This window comes from Amblyomma mixtum, chromosome 1 (genome assembly GCF_055824585.1).
Source record: "Amblyomma mixtum isolate Tamu chromosome 1, ASM5582458v1, whole genome shotgun sequence".
Classification (NCBI taxonomy): Eukaryota; Metazoa; Arthropoda; class Arachnida; order Ixodida; family Ixodidae; genus Amblyomma; species Amblyomma mixtum.
The window spans coordinates 29,052,895-29,077,524 of NC_143012.1; the positions used below are offsets into that span (position 1 = coordinate 29,052,895).

The window sequence follows — 24,630 nt, forward strand, 5'->3', positions numbered from 1 at the left end:
CATCGTTCGATCATTGCTGAAACCCAAACTGAATCATGGGAGGAGAAATAAATTACAAATTTTGCTGAGCGTGGGCACTTTTAACGCGGTAGTCTGTGTTTACTAATGACTTAAGCGTATTTCCAAAGCAGAAATAAACTATGAAAAAATTGGTGTGTCTATACCCCTTTAAACTGATTGTAGCAAAAAGTGCCTTTAAGCGCAGCCAACTTCTGTCAATGGCAGTCACTGAACTGCGGTTCGTTGAAACGGCAACGGGTACTGCCTGTCGCCACGGGCGTGTTAACAACGTGACTGCGCCCGAAGGCTATACCGACATGTGCCCGCCATCGCAGATGAACGAGTCTGACGCATGCGAGAGTTCCCACCGACGCATGAACCCCTTCTGCCGCGAGGATCTGGACGCGACGCACCTGCTGCACACGCTGTCGTACAACAACCACGACGGCTACTGCGCCTCAGTGCTTTGGACTCACCGCGTGCTGCCCAAGGGACTCCTGGGGATCGCATTCGTCGCCGACCCTGACGGTCAGAGCGCCCGAATAAAAAAGACAGACTATCAACGCGATTCAAGCGGTGGAGTATGCGTTAGCATTACTGTTCTCCCCTGGCGGTGGAGGGTGGCGTGATCAGGTCTATCAATCACTATATGACGCGCCGTACACCTCTATTTCACCCCTCGACTCTGAATGGTAATCGCGGTGTCCCTCTTGCCACCGGTCGCCTCTCGACCTACTCCCCTCCCCCTCAACTCCTTACCCTCTCCTTCTCACCATTTCCGTCTCCACACGCCGCCAACGCCGGATACTTTTTTCACTAATGTTGTTTCCAATGCTAACGCATTACAAGCCGACTGTTCGAGAGACCGCAGCAGTGAACTTTAGGACCATTGAGATATAGAGCAGTAGGTGTAAGCTAGTGAGTTTGCGGTTTCCGCATTAACCGCTAGATGAGCTGAGATACGTAGTGGGCGAGGGTGTCTTGATGAAGCGTTTCTTATAGTGCACTGGGGCCACTAAAAAAGCTTTCAGAGTACCGCATATTCATTTTCCTCGCTCAACAGCGCATGGAATGTATATGGCGGCCGCAGCCCAATGTTGCCAGTACAGCAGGAACAAGCTTTTGCTGGTAGTTTGCTGAGACCGGCGCCCATTAAATTTCTCGTTTTCGCTAATACACATACGCTGCTCTAAAACTCCCTAACGGACGTTCTCGGGACGTATTAGCGGAGACGTATACCGGTTTACCGGAAGCCTCCTGCGCATACGCAGTTTCTGGGGGCTTGCTCCACCCATGTCGATGGGCGTGCGCAGGAGGCATCCAGTAAACCGGTGTACGTCTCCGTTGAGGCGTCTCCGGTACGCTGGGAACGTCTAATATGTCGGCGCCGTTTGTTGAAGGGCCTTCCTTGAGGGAAATCTGCTGCTTCGTTCTTGAGGTTCCACCGTTGATCATTGCAAAGCTGGGCTGTAATGGTTAATAAGGCAGCAAACCTTGAACACACTCTTCCGCGCTGCGCAGCCGACTCCGGCGGCATCTGCGAGACGTACCGAGCGACGCCCGTGGACGACCGGGAGGCCGTGGACGTGTACAGGGGGCGGCGCAGCCTAAACACGGCGCTGGTCACCTTCCAGAACCACAACGGACGTGTGCCCCAGCGCACCAGCGAGATCACCTTCGCCCACGAGCTGGGACACAACTTTGGCGCCAACGTGGGTGATCCTCGTCCGGACTGGCGCGAAACGCGGTCCCACCCAAATATATTGCACGCCATAACCGAAAATTACCTTAGACCCCAAAATCTCTACTCCTGGTCCTTTTTCCCTGCAGCAGTTTTGCAAAGCCAGCTAAATGAAATAAAAAAGGCGAGAAAATTTTGGTTCTTATAATGCGCTGAAAACCCATGAATATTCCTTTATAGGCAAATTTTAAGGCCCAAAATTCCCGAGAGGGAACAATTCTCGAATGGAACGTCAGTGGTCACCGCTGCGGGGCATGTAACCACATACTTCGCCCTCCTTCCTCGTCATTGTAGTCTAAGGGAGCCCTCAGACTTCTCTTGACGGTGATGCAGTTCTTTTCCGCTTGAGCCCTTCCTTTGATGAGACGACGTGGCACTGCTGCATTCGACGGCCAGACGCGATGTAGATCGGCCGGAGTGCACAGGCCGCCTTAGGCATGTTGTTTTCGGTCCTCCTCCATGGTTTTTTTTTTCATCTTCGGTGGTTTAATTTAAGCCTTGATAGTGCATCGTGACCCGTGGAGAAAAATTACGGAAGCCACTTAAGACTAAAGTGTCGTGCAGTGGCCAATGACACTGATCTGTTCGCGCCGGCCTGGGTTCGAAACCCACTTCGGAAAGAATTTCATTTTTCTTTGTAGTCGATGGTTTGACTGTATACCGTGTGGTCAGGAATCATGGTTGATGAAGTTCTCTGGTCTCTGACCATGGTTGGAAAAAAAGCATTTTCATGAGCCATAGCACTCCCGAAATTGCCGATGACGTCATGCGGTCGCGTGGTGATTTCGGTCAGTTTCTCGAAGGCTCTCGGTCAACGCCGGATTCTCTCAACTGATGAGTTATATGATGTTTTCGCATTAATATGGTGAGCGACCAGAACAGTAGAGATCACTAGCACAGTGCTGCGTTGCGAATTTCAGCCCCGCGAATCTCGGGTCCAGCTAATCTGGGCCCGGATTTCCGAATCTACCGACCTCAAGCAGAAACTGTATCTCGATTATCCGCAGCACCCGTGCTCTGCCTAGTCGCTATGTCCGTCCACACGGTAACCCAACAAGACGGCCAAACGCCAAACATTGCGATGTACACATAGCTTTTTGAATCTTTACTCCTGTTCTTGGTTTCACGACATGTGACAGTTTTACTCAGAAGATGACACGTCACTATAAATATTAGGCAATTTTCTTAGTGGTTCCAACTGGTTAGACTGGTTTGTGAAGCAATTCGCAGTTGGTTCGGGTTGGTATCAATTTGTTCTTGCCGTAACCAATTCGGAATTGCTGTTTAAATCAGTTTGCCCAGTTCGAATTTTTACCTGGCTGGCTAATAAATAGAGTCTTAACTCTCATATGCGAGGCCGACGCATCTCGACAGCATACGTTAGTGAAGTCCAAAAAGTGAACTCCTAGCACTTAATTCTTCAATCGTTCGTCGCAAAAGGTGTAGCTCAGAAACCCGCTACTGAACGAATTCGTATCACTTTGCCACAAGTAAGGCACATGTTCCAATGACTGACGGTACAGTTCCTTGTTAACTCTGAGACCGAGCGTTTGACCGCTCTGCCATCTGTCGTGCACACGCGTCATTTGATTGGTTTCAGCAGTGGGTGGTCAGCCGACTTTTCGCATGACGTCATAGATTCTTCCGAGAGCTCGTTTTTGGTGTGAAGCCCCTTTTACACTTGCAAGTTGCGTGCATCAGCAGCCTGAACTGCACCCCTTGACGACCATGCCGTGGCGTACGCAGCACGACCTGGGCAAGGAATGCACCCCTGGCGGTAGCCAGGGCAACTACATCATGTACCCGAACGCGCAGCCGGGCAACAGTCCCAACAACCGCAAGTTCTCGCCCTGTAGCATCGTCAGCATATCGTTTCTGCTGCAGCGCCTGTTCGCCGGAGAGGGGGCGCGCGACAACTGCCTCCAGGGTAAGGAGCAGCTCTGCGCAGCCGTATATATATGTATATGTATACATAATATGCTGCTTTCCATCCTACTCGGTGTCCTGCATGTCGATGTTTAGTTACTCTTTGTGTTTACACTGCCGGGAGTGATACCCTGTTGTATATATTAACGTAGACCGAAGACAGCGAAGCATTTTGGTTAGCCACCCAAACAAATTGCTGTAATTATTGTTTGTTGGGGTTTAACGTCCCAAAGCGACTCAGGCTATGAGGGACGCCGTAGTGAAGGGCTCCGAAAATTTCGACCACTTGGGGTTCTTTATCGTGCATGCATGCACTGATATCGCACAGTGCACGAGCGTCTAGAATTTCTCCTCCATCGAAATTCAGCCGCCGCGGCCGGGATCGGGCCAGCAGCCGAGCGCCGTAGCCACTGAGCCACCGCGGCTGGCAAAGCTATAATAATAATAATAATTATTATAATAACTTGTAAGTTTCCATGTCACACTTTCAGTTACAGGTCTGTTAAGGCCAAAAATGGCTTGAGAGTCAAGTCCCTGCAGGATCGCCGAAAAGACAGGGAAAACCAGCAGAAAAAAAGATCATTTAAAGAATATGGCTTGCGAGAAAACAGAAAACTGCAGGAAAATATTGTTAGACATCGATTTGGTCAAGGAATGAAGAAAAAATGGAACACCAGAAGGAGGAAAATTGAACGTACAGGAAGTATAAGTACAAGATTACGACAGACACAAGAAACGCTCAAATAGACATCAGGTAATAAATGATCATACACAGTGCACGTATCAATAATCGAAGATAGACGTCGTCTAGGCGTCCGCTAATTTTGTATATCTTGTTCGCACAAAAAGGCGACAGTTGTGTAGAAGAATTAGTAGATTCGGTGAGAAATGCCACTGACGAAAGCGCGGTGTTTCCCGCGAAGCACCCAGAGGTCCCTTCTGCGGCAACCTGATCCGTGAGGGGAGCGAGCAGTGCGACTGCGGCTACATGCCTTCGGAGTGCAGGGAGCGCTGCTGCCGGCCCAGGAGCCACACGAAGCCCTGCACGTTGGTCCCTGGCGCGGTCTGCAGGTGCGCCCAAGCATCTTGTCTCGATTTTGTCAACAGGACAGGGATGGTTAAGCGCACAGTGCATATAAGGCAAACTTTTGTAGCGAGAGCTACACTATGCCAGCTCTTCGAGGCTTCAGTGTGGCACCCCTTGAGCTCCGTGGCGGCGCCGTTGGTCACGTGGTACGGAGCAGCAGCTGGCGCGGCGCGCCGGCGAAACCGAGCTGCAAGAGTTGTGCGCATGCGGCGTGTCGAGTTGGAGGGGAAGTGGCGAGGGGAAAAGGGAATCACTCCAGCTCTCGCGTCCCTCCAGGTTTAACCAGAGCTAAACCACAGCCAATATTTTAACACTGGAAACATGTAGGTGCTCAAAACACATGCTGCGACAGCACCCAGCAGTACAATGGCCTTCAGGGGTGCGGTGCCAGCTCTGCCAGATCACGTAAGGTCACGTGGCATGTTAGTACAGGGCCCATAAAAAAGAAAGAAAAGGTGTTCCAAGATTTCACGCGGTATCTGATTCGCTCAACTACACTGTGTGTGCTGTAGAGCCTACATATAGGTTTTAACGAACACGTGTCATTCGTTTGTCATATCCCGAAGTTTCCAGTGATTAGAGTGATCACTGTTGATTGACCGTGCACCTTGATCCAGCATCCCTCTTCCACGTTTGCATGGAGTTGCAGGGCAGTACTTCGTGATCCTCTGCTCAAACCACTCACAAACGCAGAACAACGCTGCGTCATTATTTTATGACAGCGGTAACAGATGGTGTATGCATACCCTGCGATGCCATGCTGGCAAAAAAAGAAGCGTCCGACCAGCGCCGCGGTTATGTACAAGTTCTATTTTCCCCTCAAAAGTTAACTCGAGACGTGGAGTCGACATAGGCATCGCGCCTCACCAGAGCCGTCGCTGACGTCGGGTTGCAAAGCCTGCAACGCGCCCGAGACGGCGCATACTAAAAAATGCCGCCACCGTCTGGAAGACGTTGAAGTAACGAGCTTTAGCTAGCGTTAGCTATTCGGTAGCGCCATCTATCGTCGATGTGATGTATTGCCACGTGATTAGGTGACTTTATTATACCTTACGGCGAGCGGGCTCCTATCGCCTTGAGGTCGGATATTTTTGACCAATTTGGGACGAAAAAGTTTTTAGACTCTTTGGAGGGCCATTTTTCCTTACCTGAATGAGGTAGGTGCCCGGTCGCCATGAGGTATGAAATTGTGAGCTGCCAAGTGCTGACAACATGGCCGCCATGTTAGGCCTAACCATAAGTAACTATTAACCTAATTAGACAATATTGGTTTCTAACATGTTTTACTCACCGAGCCCGTTACGGATGTCCATTCTTAGATCATGACGTTATCGGTTAGTTAATTATAAGCAATTAAATATAAGCATAACCGTAACTAAATATTAACTTCATTAGTTAATTTTGGTGTCTAACCTGTTCTACTCATATAGAGGATTCTAAATATCTAATTCATGATGCCTCATTAATTGGTTGGTTGGTTTATGGGGTTTAACATCCCAAAGCGACTAAGGCTATGAGAGACGCCGTATTGAAGGGCTCCGGAAATTTCGACCACCTGGGGTTCTTTAACGTGCACTGACATCGCACAGTACACGGACCTCTAGAATTTCTCCTCCAAAGAAATTCAACCGCCGCGGCCGGGATAGCCTCATTAATTACTGAGTTAATTACTGAGTTAAACGTGATTAAACTAGTTAATTATGACGTCACAAATCAGTGACGTCACCAATTCGATGCACTATTGACATCACCAATCAATCACCAATTGGGTTGCTATATCGATTTACTATGGGGCTGCCATCTTGAATTCCTCGGTCTTAGAAAATTTCACGCCGAAGGGAGGTGGTAGCAGACCCCAAGAAATCGAGAAACGCCATGAATAAGAGCTAACGCTCTTAAAAGCACCCGCATATGTTCCATTACCAACAGTACGAATGTCCGGAGCGCTTTCTTTCCTGGAGGATGTGCTGAGTAAATCGGAAATGATTATTTTCGTGGTCTTACATCACGTGCTGCCGGGGGACGCCTTTAGCGGAAGTGACGTCGCATCTGGTCTGATCCTGTTACGTCCGGTCTGGTGACATCTCTACCTTCGAGCCAATGGAAATTAATTGGTCTGGTGATGGCAGTTCCCTCCATCCAATGGGTGAATGTTATGACCGCCACTTTTTTTTCTCGATGAGGCTTTAATGCTATCGCAGTAATGAAGTCTACTGCTAAGAATTAGTGGCGGGCTTCTCTGAAATGTCTGGTGTACAGCCATATATAAAACACACTGCGTACATTACCACTTACTTTAGACGGTAGGCTATGTAGGCTGTATCCAAGCAAGTTGTGATGTAGCTAGACGAAGGTGACAACGTCAAAGATGGTATGCATGTATATGGGGTTTAATGTCCCAGAGCTGCATGTGGGCCGTGAGAGATGCCGCATATAGTGCAGGTGTCTGGATTAATTCAGGCCACTTGGGGTCCTTGAATGTGCACTGACAATGCACAGCACAGTGAGGTTTTTGCATTTCGCTTCCATCGAAATGCGGCCGCCGCCGCAGGGATTCGATCCCGTGCCCTTCGAAATAGTTGCTGGATACGATAGCGTCCAAACCACCGCGGTGAGTGACAGCCTCTAAGAATTCATGCGTCTGTACGGAAGGTCTCTTAAGCGAAGTTGGTAAAGGAGTAAGCATTTCATTTGATAGGCTTATCGAGGTGTAGCACGAATTAGCGGGCAAGACATTTACTTGAAAACTGCTTACTCTGAACTAGCCTCTTTGAAAATTGCTTCTCAACGTAACGCAATGTCTTCTCGCCTTCGTGCGCGATGTTCGCAGCCCGAGCAACGGAGCCTGTTGCACGCGGAGCTGCACCCACCGCAACACGTCGGTGCTGTGTCGGCCCGCCGATGACTGCCTCTACGAGAGCTACTGCTCGTATCCTCACTGGGCGCTTTACTAGCCGCTGCGATTTTCCCCCACACTTCTACGGCAGCTTAGCTCCTTTTACAGCGGTGTTTATTCTGGAGTGAAGAGCATCACTGACCACACCAGTCGCCATTGTGGACATCGCAGTAAGTTTTTAGCAGAACTATGCGTTTACCTCCGGCAGTACGAGGGCTACGGTCGTCACCATTGCTACCGGTTGATTTGGCCGCAGATATCGAAGCTGGGAGGTTCTGCCGGCTACGAGGATAGGAGGTAAGGGGAGCTCCATGTTTTCTTCTTAGAGGGTAACTTTTATTTTATAGGTTGGTTTGGTTTATGGGGTTTAACGTCCCAAAGCGACTAAGGCTATGAGAGACGCCGTAGTGGAGGGCTCCGGAAATTTCGACCACCTGGGGATTTTATACATTACTTACATGATTAGAAACATTACAAAAAACATGGCACGTAAACGTAGAGAGAGAAGGTGCTATATTAGCTGGCTTGCACTAGGGTGCGTTGTTTGGACCTCTCTGCTGCTCCGTATGACCTGCTCCTCCCTTTTGTTTCCACCAGCAACACATTTGAAATTTCCTCTGCTTACCGACGAAAATTTTCGATGGCAGACTCCTTCACAGATCACTTGGTGTTTCTTACTCCTAACATTTAGCTCATGTCAGGTTAGCAAATGAAAAAAAAATCACAGGGACATCTAATTAGATTACGTGTTGGCAATGCAATAGTTAGGAGCTGTTGATGCCCTTACCGGAAGTGACGTCACTACCGGTCTGGTGATTTCTCCCAGCCAATTGGAATATTCCCGTCAGGGGACGTCACTTCCCTCCAGCCAATGGGAATACTCCGGGTTGGTGACGTCACTTTGACCCAGCCAATGGACATATTTTATGACCGACGACGTATTTTGGCCCATGGGGCTTCTATTGCTATCGCGTTAAAAAAAAAAAAATCTGTGCTCAATCCGGGTAGTGGTCACTGCTATAAGGGCCACGATTTCTGAACACGCTATCCGGAAGTGCTCCATCTTTTGTCGTGTGGAGCCTTGACGGCACACGAACCGTATACAGAGGCCGGAGCGGCGTCTGCCCTCCGTCGGCTCCGAAGCCCGACGGCACGCTCTGCAACCACGGCACGCAGCTGTGCGAGGCCGGCGCCTGCTTGCGCTCGGTGTGCATGCTGTACGGCCTGGAGCCGTGCTTCCTCACCGGTCCCTTGGTGACGGACGCCGACATGTGCCTCATCGCCTGCCGTGAACCGAGTGAGCGCGATGACATGTTCCAATACCTGTGGGCAGCGGTGGGCGCTGAACAGAAACGTTACACTCTGATTTGTTCCCTCAGAATTTGCTTGCTGCGGAACACAATTTTTTAAAGCAGAATAACAGGCAAAATCACAAGTAATGCTTCTGATGCACGTACAGTCGAGCGACGGAGAGACAGAAGCCTCAAAACTGCAGGGCCCTCAAGCGGCCGCATCGCGAAGCAGTAGGGGTGTGCGAATAATCGATATTTTCGAATACATTTCGAATATTATATTTTTAGTGTTCGTATTCGATTCGAAATACAAGTATTCGTGTTGTTTCGAATAATCGACGCACCGCGAATATTCGTGTCTAGCCGAATATTCTATGCGAGCACCGGCGTTCATTTCAGTCCGCAAGTCCTATCGACAGAGACATAACATGGCGGAGCCCAAAGCAATGCATAACGTTGGTAACGTTGGGCCATGACGTAGCTGACTGCGCTGGTGAGCTTCTTTGGGGTATAACTGCGAAGCTGGTATAGTCAGAGCTGTGCAAGGAGTACCTCGCAATACGTGCCAGTTCAGTGCCATGTGAGAGGGCATTTTCTGTGGCTGGAGAAGTCGTTTCAGCTCGAAGGGAACGACTTCGGCCTGGCCATGTGGAGCAGCTGGTTTTCCTTCACGACAACCTTTAATGTTCATCCCAGCAACGCGCTTTCGTGCTTATGGCAAGCTAGCCTTAATCAATGCTGTGTACTAGCCGTATTCTCTGATATTTCCACTCTTCTAAGAATAATGTTCGAGACTTTGATACTTCTTGTGCGGCCACACACCCCTTTTGTGTTCATGTAATCATTGATAGTTGAACTGTGATGTTCTTGGGTGTTCAAATAAATGTTTTGTAGTGGTTAAATGCGTCTGTCCTTGATTATTCGATATTCGATTCGATATTCGGAGCCAAGTATTCGTATTCGATTCGTATTCGAAAAATTTGATATTCGCACACCCCTACGAAGCAGTGATCGACAACAGACGGAGAGGAATTAGGACCAGGAGCGGGAGAGGAGGAAGCATATTCGTGGTATCGTTTAGCTATTATAACCATGTCTAATTTAGACCATCAGAGTTGTTCCAATGTGGTGTCGTTAGCGACTTACAAATTGCATTTTACTTAATCCCGACTTTGAACCATCACAAGTAGCGAATGGAAAAAATTCCCCCAAGAAGCCGAAATTGTAACATCTTCTTGGAGTTCAATCGAACATTAGATTCAACTACCACAGCACAGCTATTCACGTACACCTCCTACCATTCCTGGAGGGTGGCTAGCAGCATAACGCCACTTGCCATCGCTGGCAGGTGGCGTGTTACGCTGCTAGCCACCCTCCAGGGTCTTCCCTTGGCAGCCACCTTCCAGGTGGAGCTTCACTCTGCTACTTGTACAGCCGGTTACGCCGACCACTATACGCTCACAACGCCGACTACGACGCGGAGCGCAGGAACGAGCGCCTTAGAGCTGCGCTCTAAAATTTGATGCGATGATCTCTTGAGTGCTGGCTTGGTCCTAGTTTTTCGATGTTGCAATTTCCAACAACTGAGACACTCAGTTCAGAATTTTGTGCGCGACTGCAGAAAGTTAAGAGTTAGCCAAGTACTTCATGATCACTGAGTAATACTTGTTGAGGGGCTAGTTGGTGCTCATGTTTCTAGAAAAGGGCTGTAGCGCCGAAACAGACAACGCACAGAAAGCTAGACGGGACAGGCGCAACTTCCAACTGTTTTATTCACCGCGAATGCGAATGAATATAAGGCAAGCAATCAAGTGCCCCATCAGTTACCATATATAAGAATGAAACTGCTTTTTTAGATGCGCGAGGGTGAGACACCTGTGTGACTCATTTATCCTTTTCCAATTTTTGTACAACCCTCGCGCGCATGTGTGGTTCTTGCTATCCCACTTGATTGTTTGCCTAATATTCATTCGCATTCGCGGTGAATAAAACAGTTGGAAGTTGCGCCTGTCCCGTCAAGCTTTCTGTGCGTTGTCTGTTTCGGCGCCACAACCCTTTTCTGGAATCTCATGATCAAAGCGCCTTCGAAACACAACCTTAACGCTGAGCGACGAAGTGTTGCCCACTCACCCTCCTGCTCCCCCACACACCGCAGTGGAGGGCAGCGAGTGCATGGAGGCGTGCCGCTTCCACCGCATGCGCGGCCTCTGCCACAAGCGGATGGAGCCCGGGGCAGCGTGCGCCGACTTGCGCGGCTACTGTGACGTCTTCCAGCGCTGCAGCCTCGTCGACTCGGAGGGGCCGCTGACCAGGCTGCGCCTGCTCGTCTTTGGCCGCCAGGGCATCACCAACGAGCTCGTGGTACGCATGTATTATATACCGTGTGCACTCGACTAAGGGCCGCACGTTTGATGCGTCCGTCCGTCCGTTCATCTGAAGCCTCGGTTGGCAGGTGGCAAAGTGGAGTGAAAGAAATCCCTCTCTGTTACTTTTTTTCACCAAATTCTTTGTTCCCTGGTTTTGCGGAGCGGCCCATACACAAGCGCGGCCCTTAGTCGAGTGTGTGCGATGTATATCTTCGGAAAAACTAGCAGCGTAGCCGATTTATGGAGTCTGAGTATACTTCTCTTAATAAGCAGCATAATGTCAACAACTTACCACGTCTTTTTTCTGTGGGTACTGCGCCGCGTTGTACTGTCACCTTCTATACACAATGAGAGGAGAAGTCACCGTATATATATAGTGTTATCATCACAGCTGTGACCGGCTGCCATTCAATCACATATCATCAGGTTCCAGTTCTTTCAAGGACCTTTGAGGCCGTGTAAAGAGTCACCCGAACTAAAGCCCATTGGGATCATGATCGTCAGCCAGATTGTGCCCACTGCAGGAAAAAAGCAATCCTCAATTGATCTCCAATTATCTCTGTCATTATCATCATCAGCCTGACTACGCCCACTGCGGGCATACGCCTGCCGGGATCAGGGGTAGCGACGGCTGATTACAGAAACCTCATCAGCACTTAAGCAAAGAAAAGTAGGGTCATCATCATCAGCATGACTACGCCCACTGCAAGGCAAAGGCCTCTCCCATGTCGTCCTTTGCCCGCGCTCCCTACTGGTCAGAGCGAGCATACCAGTTTACACTGACGGTACGATTGAATTCCAACCGGACAGAAGTCCGTTCGCAAGCCGTTTGAAGCTAGATCGACGCTCTCTACTGTCATAAGACACCTTTAGCATACCGTATACCGTATTCCCGGTACCGGGGTACCGGGAGCCCGCACGCAGCCAATGCCCATGCGCAAATGACTGACAGCGCCAGATGGCGCCACGTACCCTGCAGCTGCGCTCTACGCGCGTGCTTGCAGCATCGGGACCAATCAGCGCGTGCTCACCGGCGGTAGGCGTGCTCCCGGAACTTCGGCAACGGTAACACGGTACGCCGACAGGAATTGTAGCGTGCGAAACGTGTCTTAACCATATAACCGTCTCGTCACAGCGCCACTGGTACCTCAGCGTTCTGGGCTTGGCGCTGAGTGGCCTGCTGACGTTGGCCATCATCCGGGCCTGCGTGGTGCACGTGCCTAGCAGCAACCCGCGCATGCGCACACAGAGGAAGGTCGGCGACAGCGTGCTTCACCCGCTGGACTTCTTTAAAGACTTCCTGAATGCCTAGCGCCCCGGAGCGCATTTTGTTCTCAATTAAGGACCGACGGTGGCAGTGCCATCGTTGGAAGCACACTGCGTGCGCTCTTCTGCACGCTTCGACTTTGAGTAGAGCAGACTGTAGACGAATGGCGTCGTCGTAATCGCGGGTGGTCAGAACGGGATGCTTGTTGGCGCAGGAACAAGTAGACGTGCGCCGAACGAAGAAGACGTAGCGACAGGTGCGCAACAGCATGAAGTTAGACTGATTTGCGCTGTGCCTGTAACTGGGCTGTAATGTGTATTTTAGTTTCCGTGCGATCTTTCCAGTTTTTATTTTTAACGGCTAATTGTGTCTCAAGTCATGTGGTGTCCATCAGGTGTACCCATATTTCGAGTCTGCAATGCAGCGTTTGCCTCCGGCATTCTGCGCTTAACAGAGCGGGAGTGAACTTGCTATGCGTCGAACATTAAAATGTTTGTAGTAGTAGCGGTTTATTTAAAAATAATAATAAAAGGAAGGAAAAGATTTCTGCTAGCCCCTGCATCTGCCATCGCTACGGGAAGCACCTGAGCTAGAGCAGCGGAGTTAGAGGGATAGCAGGCAGACTAGAGAGATGAAATGAACGAGGTGAGGGTTCAGAACTTAGAAAGGATAGAGGGGTTGAGGGGAAGGGGAGAGGTACATTGTATATAATCTATTTACGCTATCATATATGTATAGGTCGGGCGCGTGTGATGAATTAAAATCTTGGTAGATTTTCGTTTGTGTACCTCGTGTGTGCAACCCCGGCTACGCTGGTGTTATCTGCACAGAAAAACTCATCGTAATGCTAATAGTATATACCGAACGAAGTGAATGCGTTCGCTGTCGTAGTCTCGCACTAATTATAAGCGCGGTCCTCAGGTACGAAAGGTGTTTAGCATAGCGTGATCCGCTTCCACGCGGAGCAATGTGCGCATGCGCAGACGGCCCCGATGCCACTGGGCAGGCGCAGCCGAGTCCCTGCTGGATCAAGGTATAGCGGAACGCTGATCGCGCTTTGCTAAATCTTGCCCTTGGCAGGAGCCCGAAAATACCCTCATTGCGTTGCAACAAAGGGGCCTAGCATGCAACATGCAATGAGCTAAACTGTGCCTAGCAGAAGTGAAGTCCAGCTCACTTCGTAAACAGCGGGCGATGAACTGTTCGGCGCGTGATAGAAGGTAAAAAACCTGGAATCATGAGGAGCAGTGTGTGTCTTTCTTTTGGTGGCGTGGCCCGGTAAAGGGGCGGTTTCTGCCGACAAGCGGCGTAATAATATGCGGCCTGTGTGGATGGCGTAGCGGTGATCCGAGGACGACTAGTAAGCTGGTTACGCAACCAGGATTCCGCGTGAGTAATTCCGGGACGCATGCTGCCCAAACTACTACTGCTGTTGCTGGTGCTTTGTGCTGCATATCCAACATTATCGGACAAAAAATTTGAAACTGTAAAATACTTACGTAAATATTGAAGGTAATGGTCCATTCTTGTGATATGTAGCAAGATCTTTCTTTCGAAATGTTTCCATCGATCGCATCGAACAGTTGAGACTGCCACAGAAAACCATTGTGGAGCGTTTTTGACGATAGGAAAAGCGTTAATAGAAAGAAAAATGCAAGACTTCCGTCTGGTGATCTGCGGTTATATTGATTGCTATAGTGAAATCTTACATTATATGCAAAAATTACGTTCATAAAAGGTTTCCAGCTCAAAAAATGCTTTTGTCTAGATTTGTTGGGTATGCACGGGGGCAAGTTTACTTCGTGGTTGGGACCGCGATGGGTTGTTTGCTCGCGCTGTTTAAAGTTTTTTTTTCCCCTGAACAAACCGTCTTATCAAGGTTTCCTCACATGTGGTTTGTCTCCCGTAGCTAGAGCACTTGATGATGATGATGATGTCCTCAGGCTTGTTTACAAACCCATTTGTCATCATCATCATCAACGTGCAATCATCAGCCCAACTACGTTCACTGCAGAACAAAAGCCCCTACCTCTGACTTCCGCTACCCTTGCTCTGTGCCAGCCGCGATGAGACCTCGCTTAATCGGCAAATTCCTACGTTTGTCTATTGTTGGGGAGGAGGAGGAAAACTATTTAGAAAGGGCGACTGGGAGACCGGTCCTCTTGTGCGGGGTCCTCAGTCCAGGACTCCGATTGCTCCTGATCAGCCCCGATCAGCCTCCGATTAGCCCCTGCTGTTCGTCCACGCTTGAGCTGGTTAGAGCAGCTTCCCATGAGGAGGTGGCTTGGGCATAGGTGGTTGCCGGAGAGGGGAGGAGGTTATTCTCTAAAATGGAGTGGCATATATATAGCGTAGGTTGAGGGCTATTGTATGTGCTGCATGACGGGCAGTGAGATGGTTGTTGTGACGGGAATAAGGTGTGCTTGTGGTGGTTAACCACTCCGTTGCCCTGAGGGATCCTCTGCTATGTTTTCCGCACTACATGTCCTGTATTAGAGCTTATGCTGAAGACCCGTGCCCATGCTGAACATATGTGCGGCCGTGTGGCCCCACTCTTGTCACGGCGGCCGAGGCAGATGCTGATTTGATAGCTGCCCGATTACTATAAAGCATGGCTTGCTGTAGGTAGTGGTGTAGGCTGAGGCAATTTATTATTCTTTATACAGCCTCACCCTAGTACCATTCCATAAAAAAATTTGTTCTGACTAGAGCAGAATGATGGCTGTGCTGTTGCGTGGCTGGAAGAACCCAGTCGGTTTCGACGAGGCTCAAGTAAAACTACCGGACGCAGCTTGATTCTGAAAGTGCCGCCTACTCCCACGGCGACACTCCGGCCGCCCATCGATCGGTACTCCCTGTTTTGAAATTTTGACGGCATTACGTAATTGGCTCCAGTTTATTACTTTGATTGGCGTATAGGTTTCTTGTTAAAAAGTGAAGCAGTAAACGAAAGCAAAAAAGGCCGTCTCGTGACGGTTATCAGACCCTAGTGCAGGAGAAGTGCGGGCGTGTGTCTTCACTGGGGGCTGCCGATGGCTGCATGTGTCCATGTGATGCATGGAGCTAAAAAAACTTTTCTTCCTCCATGATGTGATGGCTGCATTTCGATGGCTGCATGTGTCCAGTAGTCAGCGCCGCTTGTTCGGTGAAGTTCGTGTGGAGATAAACAACTACTGCTGCTTTCTCGCCATGTTGAGAGATCTGTGAAAATGACTGCGTGGCTCGGATGCTGCCACAGATTTTCTTCCAGGAGCCCATTTAGCACATTGGCAATCGCGGCAGCGTGTGGTCGAAGCAAACAGCTGGAGCAGCCTGCACATTGCTAACTATTTGCACGGACCTAAGCGAGACTGCAATTCTATAGACAACGGATACTTTTGTAACCACAAACTGAGGTAGTTTGTATTGCCTCCAATTTTTATCTACCAACAAAGCTCGGTTTGTCAAAAAAAAAAACATGGCAGAGCCACTACAGGCTTAGGCTCAAATCCCCGTAAGAAGCTGCGCTCTGTGGGAAGCTGGAAGCGGGAGTTCAAGTCCCGTACGCGAGCTTCCAGAAAGGGGACAACATTTGAAACAGATTTTAGTGAATCCAGGCAAAGCCGTAGAACGTTCCTCTCTAAAAGCACCAGAGGTTGAATTTTGCATCTAGGACAACCGGAGAACAGAACGCAACCGAAAGCCAAAATTGTCCTTACGTACGTCTTACAGAGAAATAAGAGTGTTTCTGCGCATACCAAATTTGTCGTTGCTGATTCCCGTCAGGCGACCGAGAGCCCGCTTACCTTTCAGGACAATACTTTTGATATGAGGCCGTCAGTCTAAATGAAGGTCTTATATTACACCTAGGTATTTTAAGGACTCAACTTTCGGGATTTGGGCGCCACGATACAGTAAAGAGATATGAAAAGGGGACGCCAGCTGGCGGGAAAATGAGAACGGAAGATATGTGCACGTTGAGAATTAAATGTAACTGACACAGCCAAATTTTCAGGGCATTCAGGTAGGCTTGCAATAGCTGGTACAGTGAATGAATATCTCTAGCAGATGAGTGGACTCGGCAACGCGCACGCGATGGCACGCGCTCATTCCCATCCTCTGCTCCTTCTGCAGGTAAATAATCAACTTTCCTTATTTGCCCCGTGTACGTGCTATCATGGTTTATTCGCGTTGCCAAGCCCACATTACTGTCTTACTATTGCTTACGACTGTGCTCACATTCTTTGTAGTCTTTTTACCATATCCGGCGATATCGAAGTTAACCCCGGACCCAGCACCCGCTCCACGTCTACGCAAGCGTCTTCTGAAGTGCTAAACGCCTTGGACGAGATTAGATCTGGGCAGAATACGCTCCTCAATGAAGTAAGAACTATTCATAGCAAGCTGGTGCAAACCGACAGAGCTATCGAAGAGATAAACAAAAGGCTCGCTAAAATTGAACAAGATTGCTCCTCTTTAATCGATTTAAAGGCTGAAGTGGCATGCACGAGGACGCTTGCTGAAGGCAAGGCTAAACAAATCACTATCATGACGGCCAGGATGGACGATGCTGAGGACAGGGCCCGTCGCTCTAATCTTCTTTTCTTCAACCTGAAAGATGCTGCACAGGAAACATGGGACGAATCTGAAAAACACGTAATTAAGCTCAGCGAAGAAAAACTTGATATCACCATCCAAACTACCGACATCGAACGCGCACACAGACTTGGACGCTACCAAAGTAACAAAAATCGACCCATAATTGTAGCGTTTGCTCATTTCAAAATCAAGGAATCTGTCATGTCACGTGCCAAGAACCTTAAAGGCTCTTCATATGCAATATCCGAAGATTACTCATCTAGAACCCAGCTAGTCCGCAAACGTCTCCTCGAATTCGCCAAATCCGAAAAGAAAACTTACAAATTAAGATATAAGAAACTCATTGCAGATAACACCACATACGTTTTTGACCAGTCTTCCCAGACTGTCGTCCCCTGTCAGACTGTTGCTCCATATCAGCCGTAGCTAAAGACCGCCTCGCGCTCCAAATCCCATGCTAAGTATATAGCTTTCATTTGCACAAACATATCAGAAGTATTTTATCAAAATCCGATTCTTTGCGCAGCCTTATTGACACCACCGAAAGTAAAATAGTGGAAATAACGGAAACTTGGCTGTATCCTTCCGTTCCTAACTCTGAATTGTCTTCCATTTTCCTTAATTATGATATCTTCCGCCACGATAGCGAGAACAGGCGTGGCGGTGGCGTCTTAATTACCACCCATCAAAGCTTACTCTGCTACCCCATAAACGTCACATCGTGTTTGGAATTCGCGTTCGTTGGCTCCAAATCATTTAACCCGCCCTTTATCATCTGCTCCTGCTACAGACCTCCTGACGCTGATGCCTCTTTTGTCATGCACTTTCACAATGCGCTCCAGTCCATAACCACCTCATATCCGCGCACACCTTTGCTTATATTTGGCGACTTTAATTTCCCTCTCATAGCGTGGAATGACCTTGCAACAACAATAAACAAGCATACTATCGAGAGCGATTTGAACTCGTGCCTCACATTTGATCTATCTCAGCTCGTCACTAACCCGACTAGACAGGATAACCATTCTTCTAGCATTCTTAATCTTGTACTCGCTACTCATCCTGAGAGCATTTCACCGCTTACGCACCTATCAGGATTGAGTGATCACTCGGCAATCTACGGCACCTATCACAGTCCCTTATTACGCCCTGAAAAAGGGGTATTACATAAGGGGTGGGTCATTGCAGTACAATACCAGTGGTTACAGCTGATAAGAATGAAGATGGGCACGTGATGGCGGCAACATCGGCGGGGAGGGCATTCCAGTCAACAATGGTGCGGGGAAAAAAGGAACCTGAAAAAGTTGCAGTGCGCGATAGAGGCCGGGCGATCTGAAACGGGTGTGCAGTGCGGTGAGATATGCGGGTCGGATGAGAAATGTAAGGTGTTTGATTCAGAGTGCTATGAAAAAACTTGTGGAGCAAACACACATTAACGAAAACATTGACGCTCTACGACAAAGGGGACTACGATGCCATGAATAACGACCTCACGGAATTCTGTAGCTCTCTCCTCTGAAACTTTTCAAATCGCTCTGTCGAAACTAACTGGCCTCTGTTCACTGATAAAATACGCGTGCTCATCCATACCTACATCCCTACTAAAACAGTCACCACACGGTCATCATCGTCATGGTTCAACGGAAAGTTAAAAAGGCTACTTAACAAAAAAAAACGGCTCTTTCGATCTGCAAAGCATTCTAATGACGCCCCCGCATGGGAAAAGTATCATACTGCCGAAAAGAACTTTCTTTCTCACGCAGCACAAACCAAAAAAACCTTATTCTCATCCACATTACCTGATATGCTTCACAACAACCCCAGGCAATTTTGGAAGGCTATAAACACAAAAGCAACCCCACCAATATCGCTTTGCGACGAACACGGTTCGCCTATTCCACACACTGATACGGCTGAAGCATTAAATTATGCATTTTCATACAATTTTATTCACGATCCTGTAGGCGACATGCCTGACTATCCTTACTTTGGTTACCCTCCTATGCCTGACATACGTTTCGACCCTAACAGAATAATCGCGTTGATCGATTCCCTGAATCTAACTTCATCTGCTGGTATAGATGAAATTAACAGAAAAGTTCTCAAGAATACTAGAAACTTTGTAGCTGTTCTTCTTTGTCTTATCTTCCAGCAACCACTCGAGTCTGGTATTGTGCCCCACGACTGGAAAGTGGGGAAAATCATCCCAGTGCACAAAAAAGGCCCCCCCCCCCCCCCCCCCCCCCCCATCGTCTAGTAAGAACTACCGTCCCATCTCCCTCACTAGCGTTCAATCTAAATTAATGGAGCACGTAATTTACTCACACATCATGACCTTCTTGCAATCTGTCAACTTTTTTGACCCTTCTCAACACGGATTCCTGAAAAACCTAGCCTGCTCTACCCAACTGGCCCTCTTTACTCATGACATCAGTTCTAGTATGGACACGAACACACTCGTGGACGCTCTTTTCTTAGACTTCGAAAAAGCTTTCGACAAAGTTTCCCATCAACGCCTCTCATTTAAACTTTCGCGCCTAAACATCCACCTACTAGTATATGATTGGCTCCGGAATTTTTCGACTAACCGCCAACAGTTTGTATGGGCTAACAATCACTTATCATCCATCTCCCCTGTTACCTCCGGCGTACCACAAGGCACGGTTTTAGGGCCTCTATTATTTTTAATTCATATCCCAAGTAATCTATCTTCCACCGTTCGTTTGTTCGCCGACGACTGCGCCATCTACCGGAGCATCACTTGTAGCAGAGACACTTACCATCTGCAGTGCGGCATAAAACTTGTGGAAGAGTGGTGCGCAAACTGGCTAATGTCTTTAAACATTAATAAAACGACGCTCGTATCATTTCATCGTCGTCAATCGTATCCTACTCCTAATTACACCCTTCGCGGTTCCATGATATCACACGCATCTTCATATAAATACTTAGGTATTTGCGGATTTCTCTTGGACCACCCACATAATGAACATAACCAGCGAAGCTAACCGTGTTCTTGGTTATCTAAAGCGGAACTTGCGTTTGCTTCTTGTCCGTCCTAAACTTGAATATTCATGCTCGATCTGGGACCCCCAACAAATTAACCTAGCCAAAACTCTTGAGTACGTCCAGAGCCGCGCGATAAGATTCGTATATTCGGATTATTCATATCATACGAGCGTAACAGCATTGAAAACAAAAGCTAACCTCCCCAGCCTTGAATCCCGTCGAAAAATAGCCAGACTCTGCCTTTTCCACGGGTTTTATCATTCTCCTTTGAGTCATTCCGTTATCACCCCTGCACACCGCCTTTCACTTCGCATCAGTCATCCGAAATCTGTTCATACACGTCGAGCATCCACTTCTGCGAACCTAAAATCATTGTTCACCCAGACCGCAAGAGATTGGAACGACCTCCCCGCTGAAACTTTCATCCATCCTGGCCTGGAATACTTCAAATTATTCATCACTGGGCCGCCGCGTTGGCTCAGTGGCTATGGTGCTCGGCTGCTGACCCAAAAGACGCGGGTTCGATTCCGGCCGCGGCGGCTGGAATTTCTTTGGAGGAGAAATTCTAGAGGCCCGTGTACTGTGCGATGTCAGTGCACGTTAAAGAACCCCAGGTGGTCGAAATTTCCGGAGCCCTCCACTACGGCGTCTCTCATAGCCTTAGTCGCTTTGGGACGTTAAACCCCATAAACCAACCTATTCATCACTGATTTATTTCAATGATATGTATGCCCGCCCCTCATGTAATGCCCTTAGTGGGCCTTTGAGGTACTAATAAATAAAATAATAATAAAAAAGGTTATGTCATCCGCATACACATACACTTTGATAGCCTGAATAGGTATGTCCCGCATGAGTACGTTAAAAAGTAAAGGTGGCAGGACCTAACCCTGAGGCACACCTCTAGTCTGAGAAAAGGTTTCTGAAGTAAAGGAACCGTCGGAACCGAAGAAACGTTTATCTTTTAGCAATTCGTGTACCCATGCAAGAATGTAAAAAGGCGGCCGAATTTCGTCAAGCTTGTTCAAGTGTATCCAGTGCTCTACGCTGTCATATGCTTTGGCGATATCCACAGTGACTAAATCCGCGACCTCTTTCTTCCCCATTGCAACCCTATTTCTGCTTTCCAAATCTAAATGAGCAGTCGAGATCGAGCACCCTCTACGTAACCTTATCTGGCAAGCACTGAATGCTTGTAATGTCATAACGTGGTCTGTAAGGCGGCTGTGGTCAATGCGTTAAAAAAGTTTTACTAAATTAGACAAGAGGGAAATCGGCCGAATATTATCGATTACAAAACCCTTCCTAGGGTCTTTGACAAGTAATATTATTTTCGCGATTTTCCATTCGGTAGGTAGGCAAGCTGTCTCAAGGGACACGCTTACAATATGCAGAACATCAGAGGTAAAGTCTTGCACGATAGTCTTGAACTTAGCGATAGTGACCCCGTCGCACACAGGAGCTGCAGGTTTGAGGCCAGCAACTATGGAAAATAATTCAGAGGGTGCAACCGCAATGAAGCCTGCGCGCGGTGTGGGCGGGACGAACGGAACCACCAACCGCGCTTGAAAACGCCGAGCAAGACCTTGAGCTATCTGGTGAAGTTGATTTTTTGCTTCCTGGGGAGGTAGCACCAAAGACTCTGCAACATCACAGGACGGGTAATTATGGTCGAGTTCCATGAACCGGTACAAAGCCTTGCTATTATTTGGGCTGGATAGATAACTGTTCAAATTCGTATTGCACTCCCCCTCCGCCTTACCAATGGTCCTTTTAAATGAAGCCGCGAAATATTTGCAATTTATCCAGTGGTTATGATTTATCCAGTGCTTATGGAGAGGCTCTGCAGGTAGATTTTTTTAAGGCTATGATATGCTCTCTTACATCCATCATTCCACCGCAGGGAGGGAGGGCTGTTTGGTTGGGTGGTTGGTTGACCTCAAATATGGCGCATACCAACAACGGTGGAGTGCCCAAGACACAGGCGGTGAACTACTGGAAACAGGAGCGTTTAGAGAGGATAAAGGAGTAGTAATAAGCTACAGGCTGACGGACTGGATGACGCAACGACAGGGGACGTGTTAACGAAGACGGGACAATGACCTTAGGTGCAAAATCGACGCATGTAATGTTTCGCTGTCGCACTGACAGAGAGAAAAAAAATTAGAATTGGAGGCGCTGCGTTTCTAGAAGGAAATTTTGCACAGCAGAGCGCACACTCCTGTTGGTGTGTCCAAGCAAAGAAGCGCCAATGGAAAGAACAACCGCAGTGGACACAGGTGGACCCAGCTGGTGAAGCGGAATTTGTAATATGCGCCTCCTTAAAGAAGAGAAGCGGCGGTAGATCAGCTGGTAGTGATCTATGTCTCAGGCTCGGCCCAAAACGGGCACAGTGGGGAAACCGCCAGACCAGATCTATGAAGGTAGAAATTTAGTAGAGGTATCCGGCATTGCAAACGCGTGATAGAGACCTCCAGTCTGCGCGAGCGCCAGTATTTGTAACATGAGAGGTCTGACATCAGGAAACATGAGAGGAGGGATGCCTGGCTTTGAATATAGATTGATGATGATGATGATGATGCACTCAGGCTTAATGGCACATACCCATGGCGGGGGATTGGCCAGGGTGCATAGCGGATACAAACGCACTCATGATGATGATGACGTCCTCAGGCTGCCCTGTGGTCTCAATAGTCGTCGTTTTCGCTGTAGTGGCGTAAGTTTTCTGCCGTGACATAATGCCTCGGCCAAATGCGGGCCCATTTATGTTTGCGTAGAGGAAAAATAATCCTACCTTTGTAAATTAAAGAGGAGACTTCGAGCCAAACAAAGATTGTTTTGCTGTTTTTCAGTATATTGCTCCCTTACTTCTGCATACAGAAGAGGAAGACGAGAAGCCATGCTCGCGGCGGCGCTCGTGGTTCCGTGCCGCTCGAGCCAGCTTGAGCCAGCAGTCTGCGTCGCCATCTGCAAGAACCGTCGCTTTCCCTAGCAGCCATCCCTCTCGGATCTGGACTACCTGGGTGGTGCTGTAAGTATGGCATATCTCTTGCCATATTTGTATTCGGGCTGGAAGCACGGAATAACATCATCGTCATCAGCCTGACTGCGCCCATTGCAGGGCAAAGGACTCTCCCATGTCTCTTCAATTAACCGTGCCCTTTGCCAGCGGCGGCCACCTATCCCCGCAAGCTTCTGAACCTCATCCGCCCATCTAACTTTCTGCCGTCCCCTGCTACGCTTGCCTTCTCTTGGAATCCACTCCGTTACCCTTCAGGACCAGCGATTACCTTGCCTTCGAATTACATGCACTGACCAAGCCCATTACTTGCTCTTGATTTCGACTAGCATGTCATTAACTCGCGTTTCCTCCCTCACCCACTCTGCCCGCTTCCGGTTTCTTAACGTTACGCCTATCATTTTTCTTTCCATAGCTTGCTGCCTTGTCTTGGTGCAGAGCTTAAGCGATGCGCCAGTGCCCTGCGATGGCATGTGCTTCCTCCGACATGTGGCCTGTGCGACGAGTTGTCCTGAGCGGCCATAATTGACCTTAATCTCGTCTGCTAGCTCTTCATGTCGTCTTGAGTATATTTTAGTTCGTCTGGTGCTTTGCAGAGGCTTACCCTGCCTCAAACAAAAGCCCCCCACGTCCCCGTTGTCGTGTCAACAATGAAAAATCTCCCCAAATTAAAACCCCACAACGTCTATCGCGTTGTGGGGTTTTAATTTCCCGGCGTCTACTTTAACGCCGGGAAATAGACGCTGTTGAGAATGCCACCGGTACGGATCATATGATCCAACGTGGATGGGCCCCAATGTGACTTATGAGTTCGTGTTCCTATGGGTGACGTTTGGGGCGCGGACTGGTGGTGGTCGAACTGTTGGAAGTTGGTCAAAGTTGAGGTGCGGGGGCAGTGAATATTCGACATCAATGATGTATCCGAGAATTGCGGCGCTCTAGTCTTCCGCCCACTGCGGCAAAACAACTTATATGCTTCGCTTCCGAGGGCCTAAGGTTTAGGTATACTATAGCATTTTGAACACGGCGTCGCGCAGTCGCAGTTATAGAAGATGGTTCGACATTAGCCAAAATAACCGCTGCACTCTTCTCTGTATTCAGAAAACCCGATCGGTGTGAGTCGTGACTAAGCTAGGCTTCTCTTTATACAGACCATCCACGTGCGCAATCGAAAAGGCCATGGTGTGGAGGCTGGTCTTGCTCCTCTGGAAAGACGTTTACATCCGCCGCTTCTGGCGTCACCTTCCTGCGACCATCGCGCAAACCCTGTTCGCTCTGCTGGTCATCTACTCGCTCAACAGCGACATCTCGGACGAGGACCAGCAGGTCGGGGATGCCCACAGCTCCACCGTCAAGCGGCCGGTGACGACGACACAGACGACGTCCCGCCAACCACAAAGGGAGCAACATCCTGAGTATCCCGGGCATGCGCAACAGGCCCAATCCCGA

The 24,630-nt window shown here is 48.8% G+C and overlaps 1 protein-coding gene across 1 annotated transcript; it reads left to right on the forward strand.

Moving 5' to 3' along the window:
* Positions 1–263: 263 nt before the first annotated feature.
* On the forward strand, positions 264–12,620 carry LOC149365899 (disintegrin and metalloproteinase domain-containing protein 10-like). Its single transcript, XM_089569411.1, has 8 exons — positions 264–528; positions 1,522–1,712; positions 3,488–3,668; positions 4,591–4,738; positions 7,585–7,683; positions 8,757–8,947; positions 11,098–11,303; positions 12,444–12,620. The coding sequence occupies exons 1-8, from the start codon at positions 318–320 to the stop codon at positions 12,618–12,620; spliced, it is 1,404 nt and encodes a 467-aa protein (XP_089425537.1). The 5' UTR covers positions 264–317.
* The last annotated feature ends 12,010 nt before the right edge of the window (positions 12,621–24,630 follow it).

Bases quoted from the DNA above. Each gene is read 5' to 3' on its own strand.
- LOC149365899 (XM_089569411.1), top strand. From the start codon at position 318: ATGTGCCCGCCATCGCAGATGAACGAGTCTGACGCATGCGAGAGTTCC. The intron at 529-1,521 runs GTCAGAGCGCCC...CGCGCTGCGCAG, and splicing joins ATTCGTCGCCGACCCTGACG to CCGACTCCGGCGGCATCTGC. The intron at 11,304-12,443 runs GTACGCATGTAT...GTCTCGTCACAG, and splicing joins GCATCACCAACGAGCTCGTG to CGCCACTGGTACCTCAGCGT.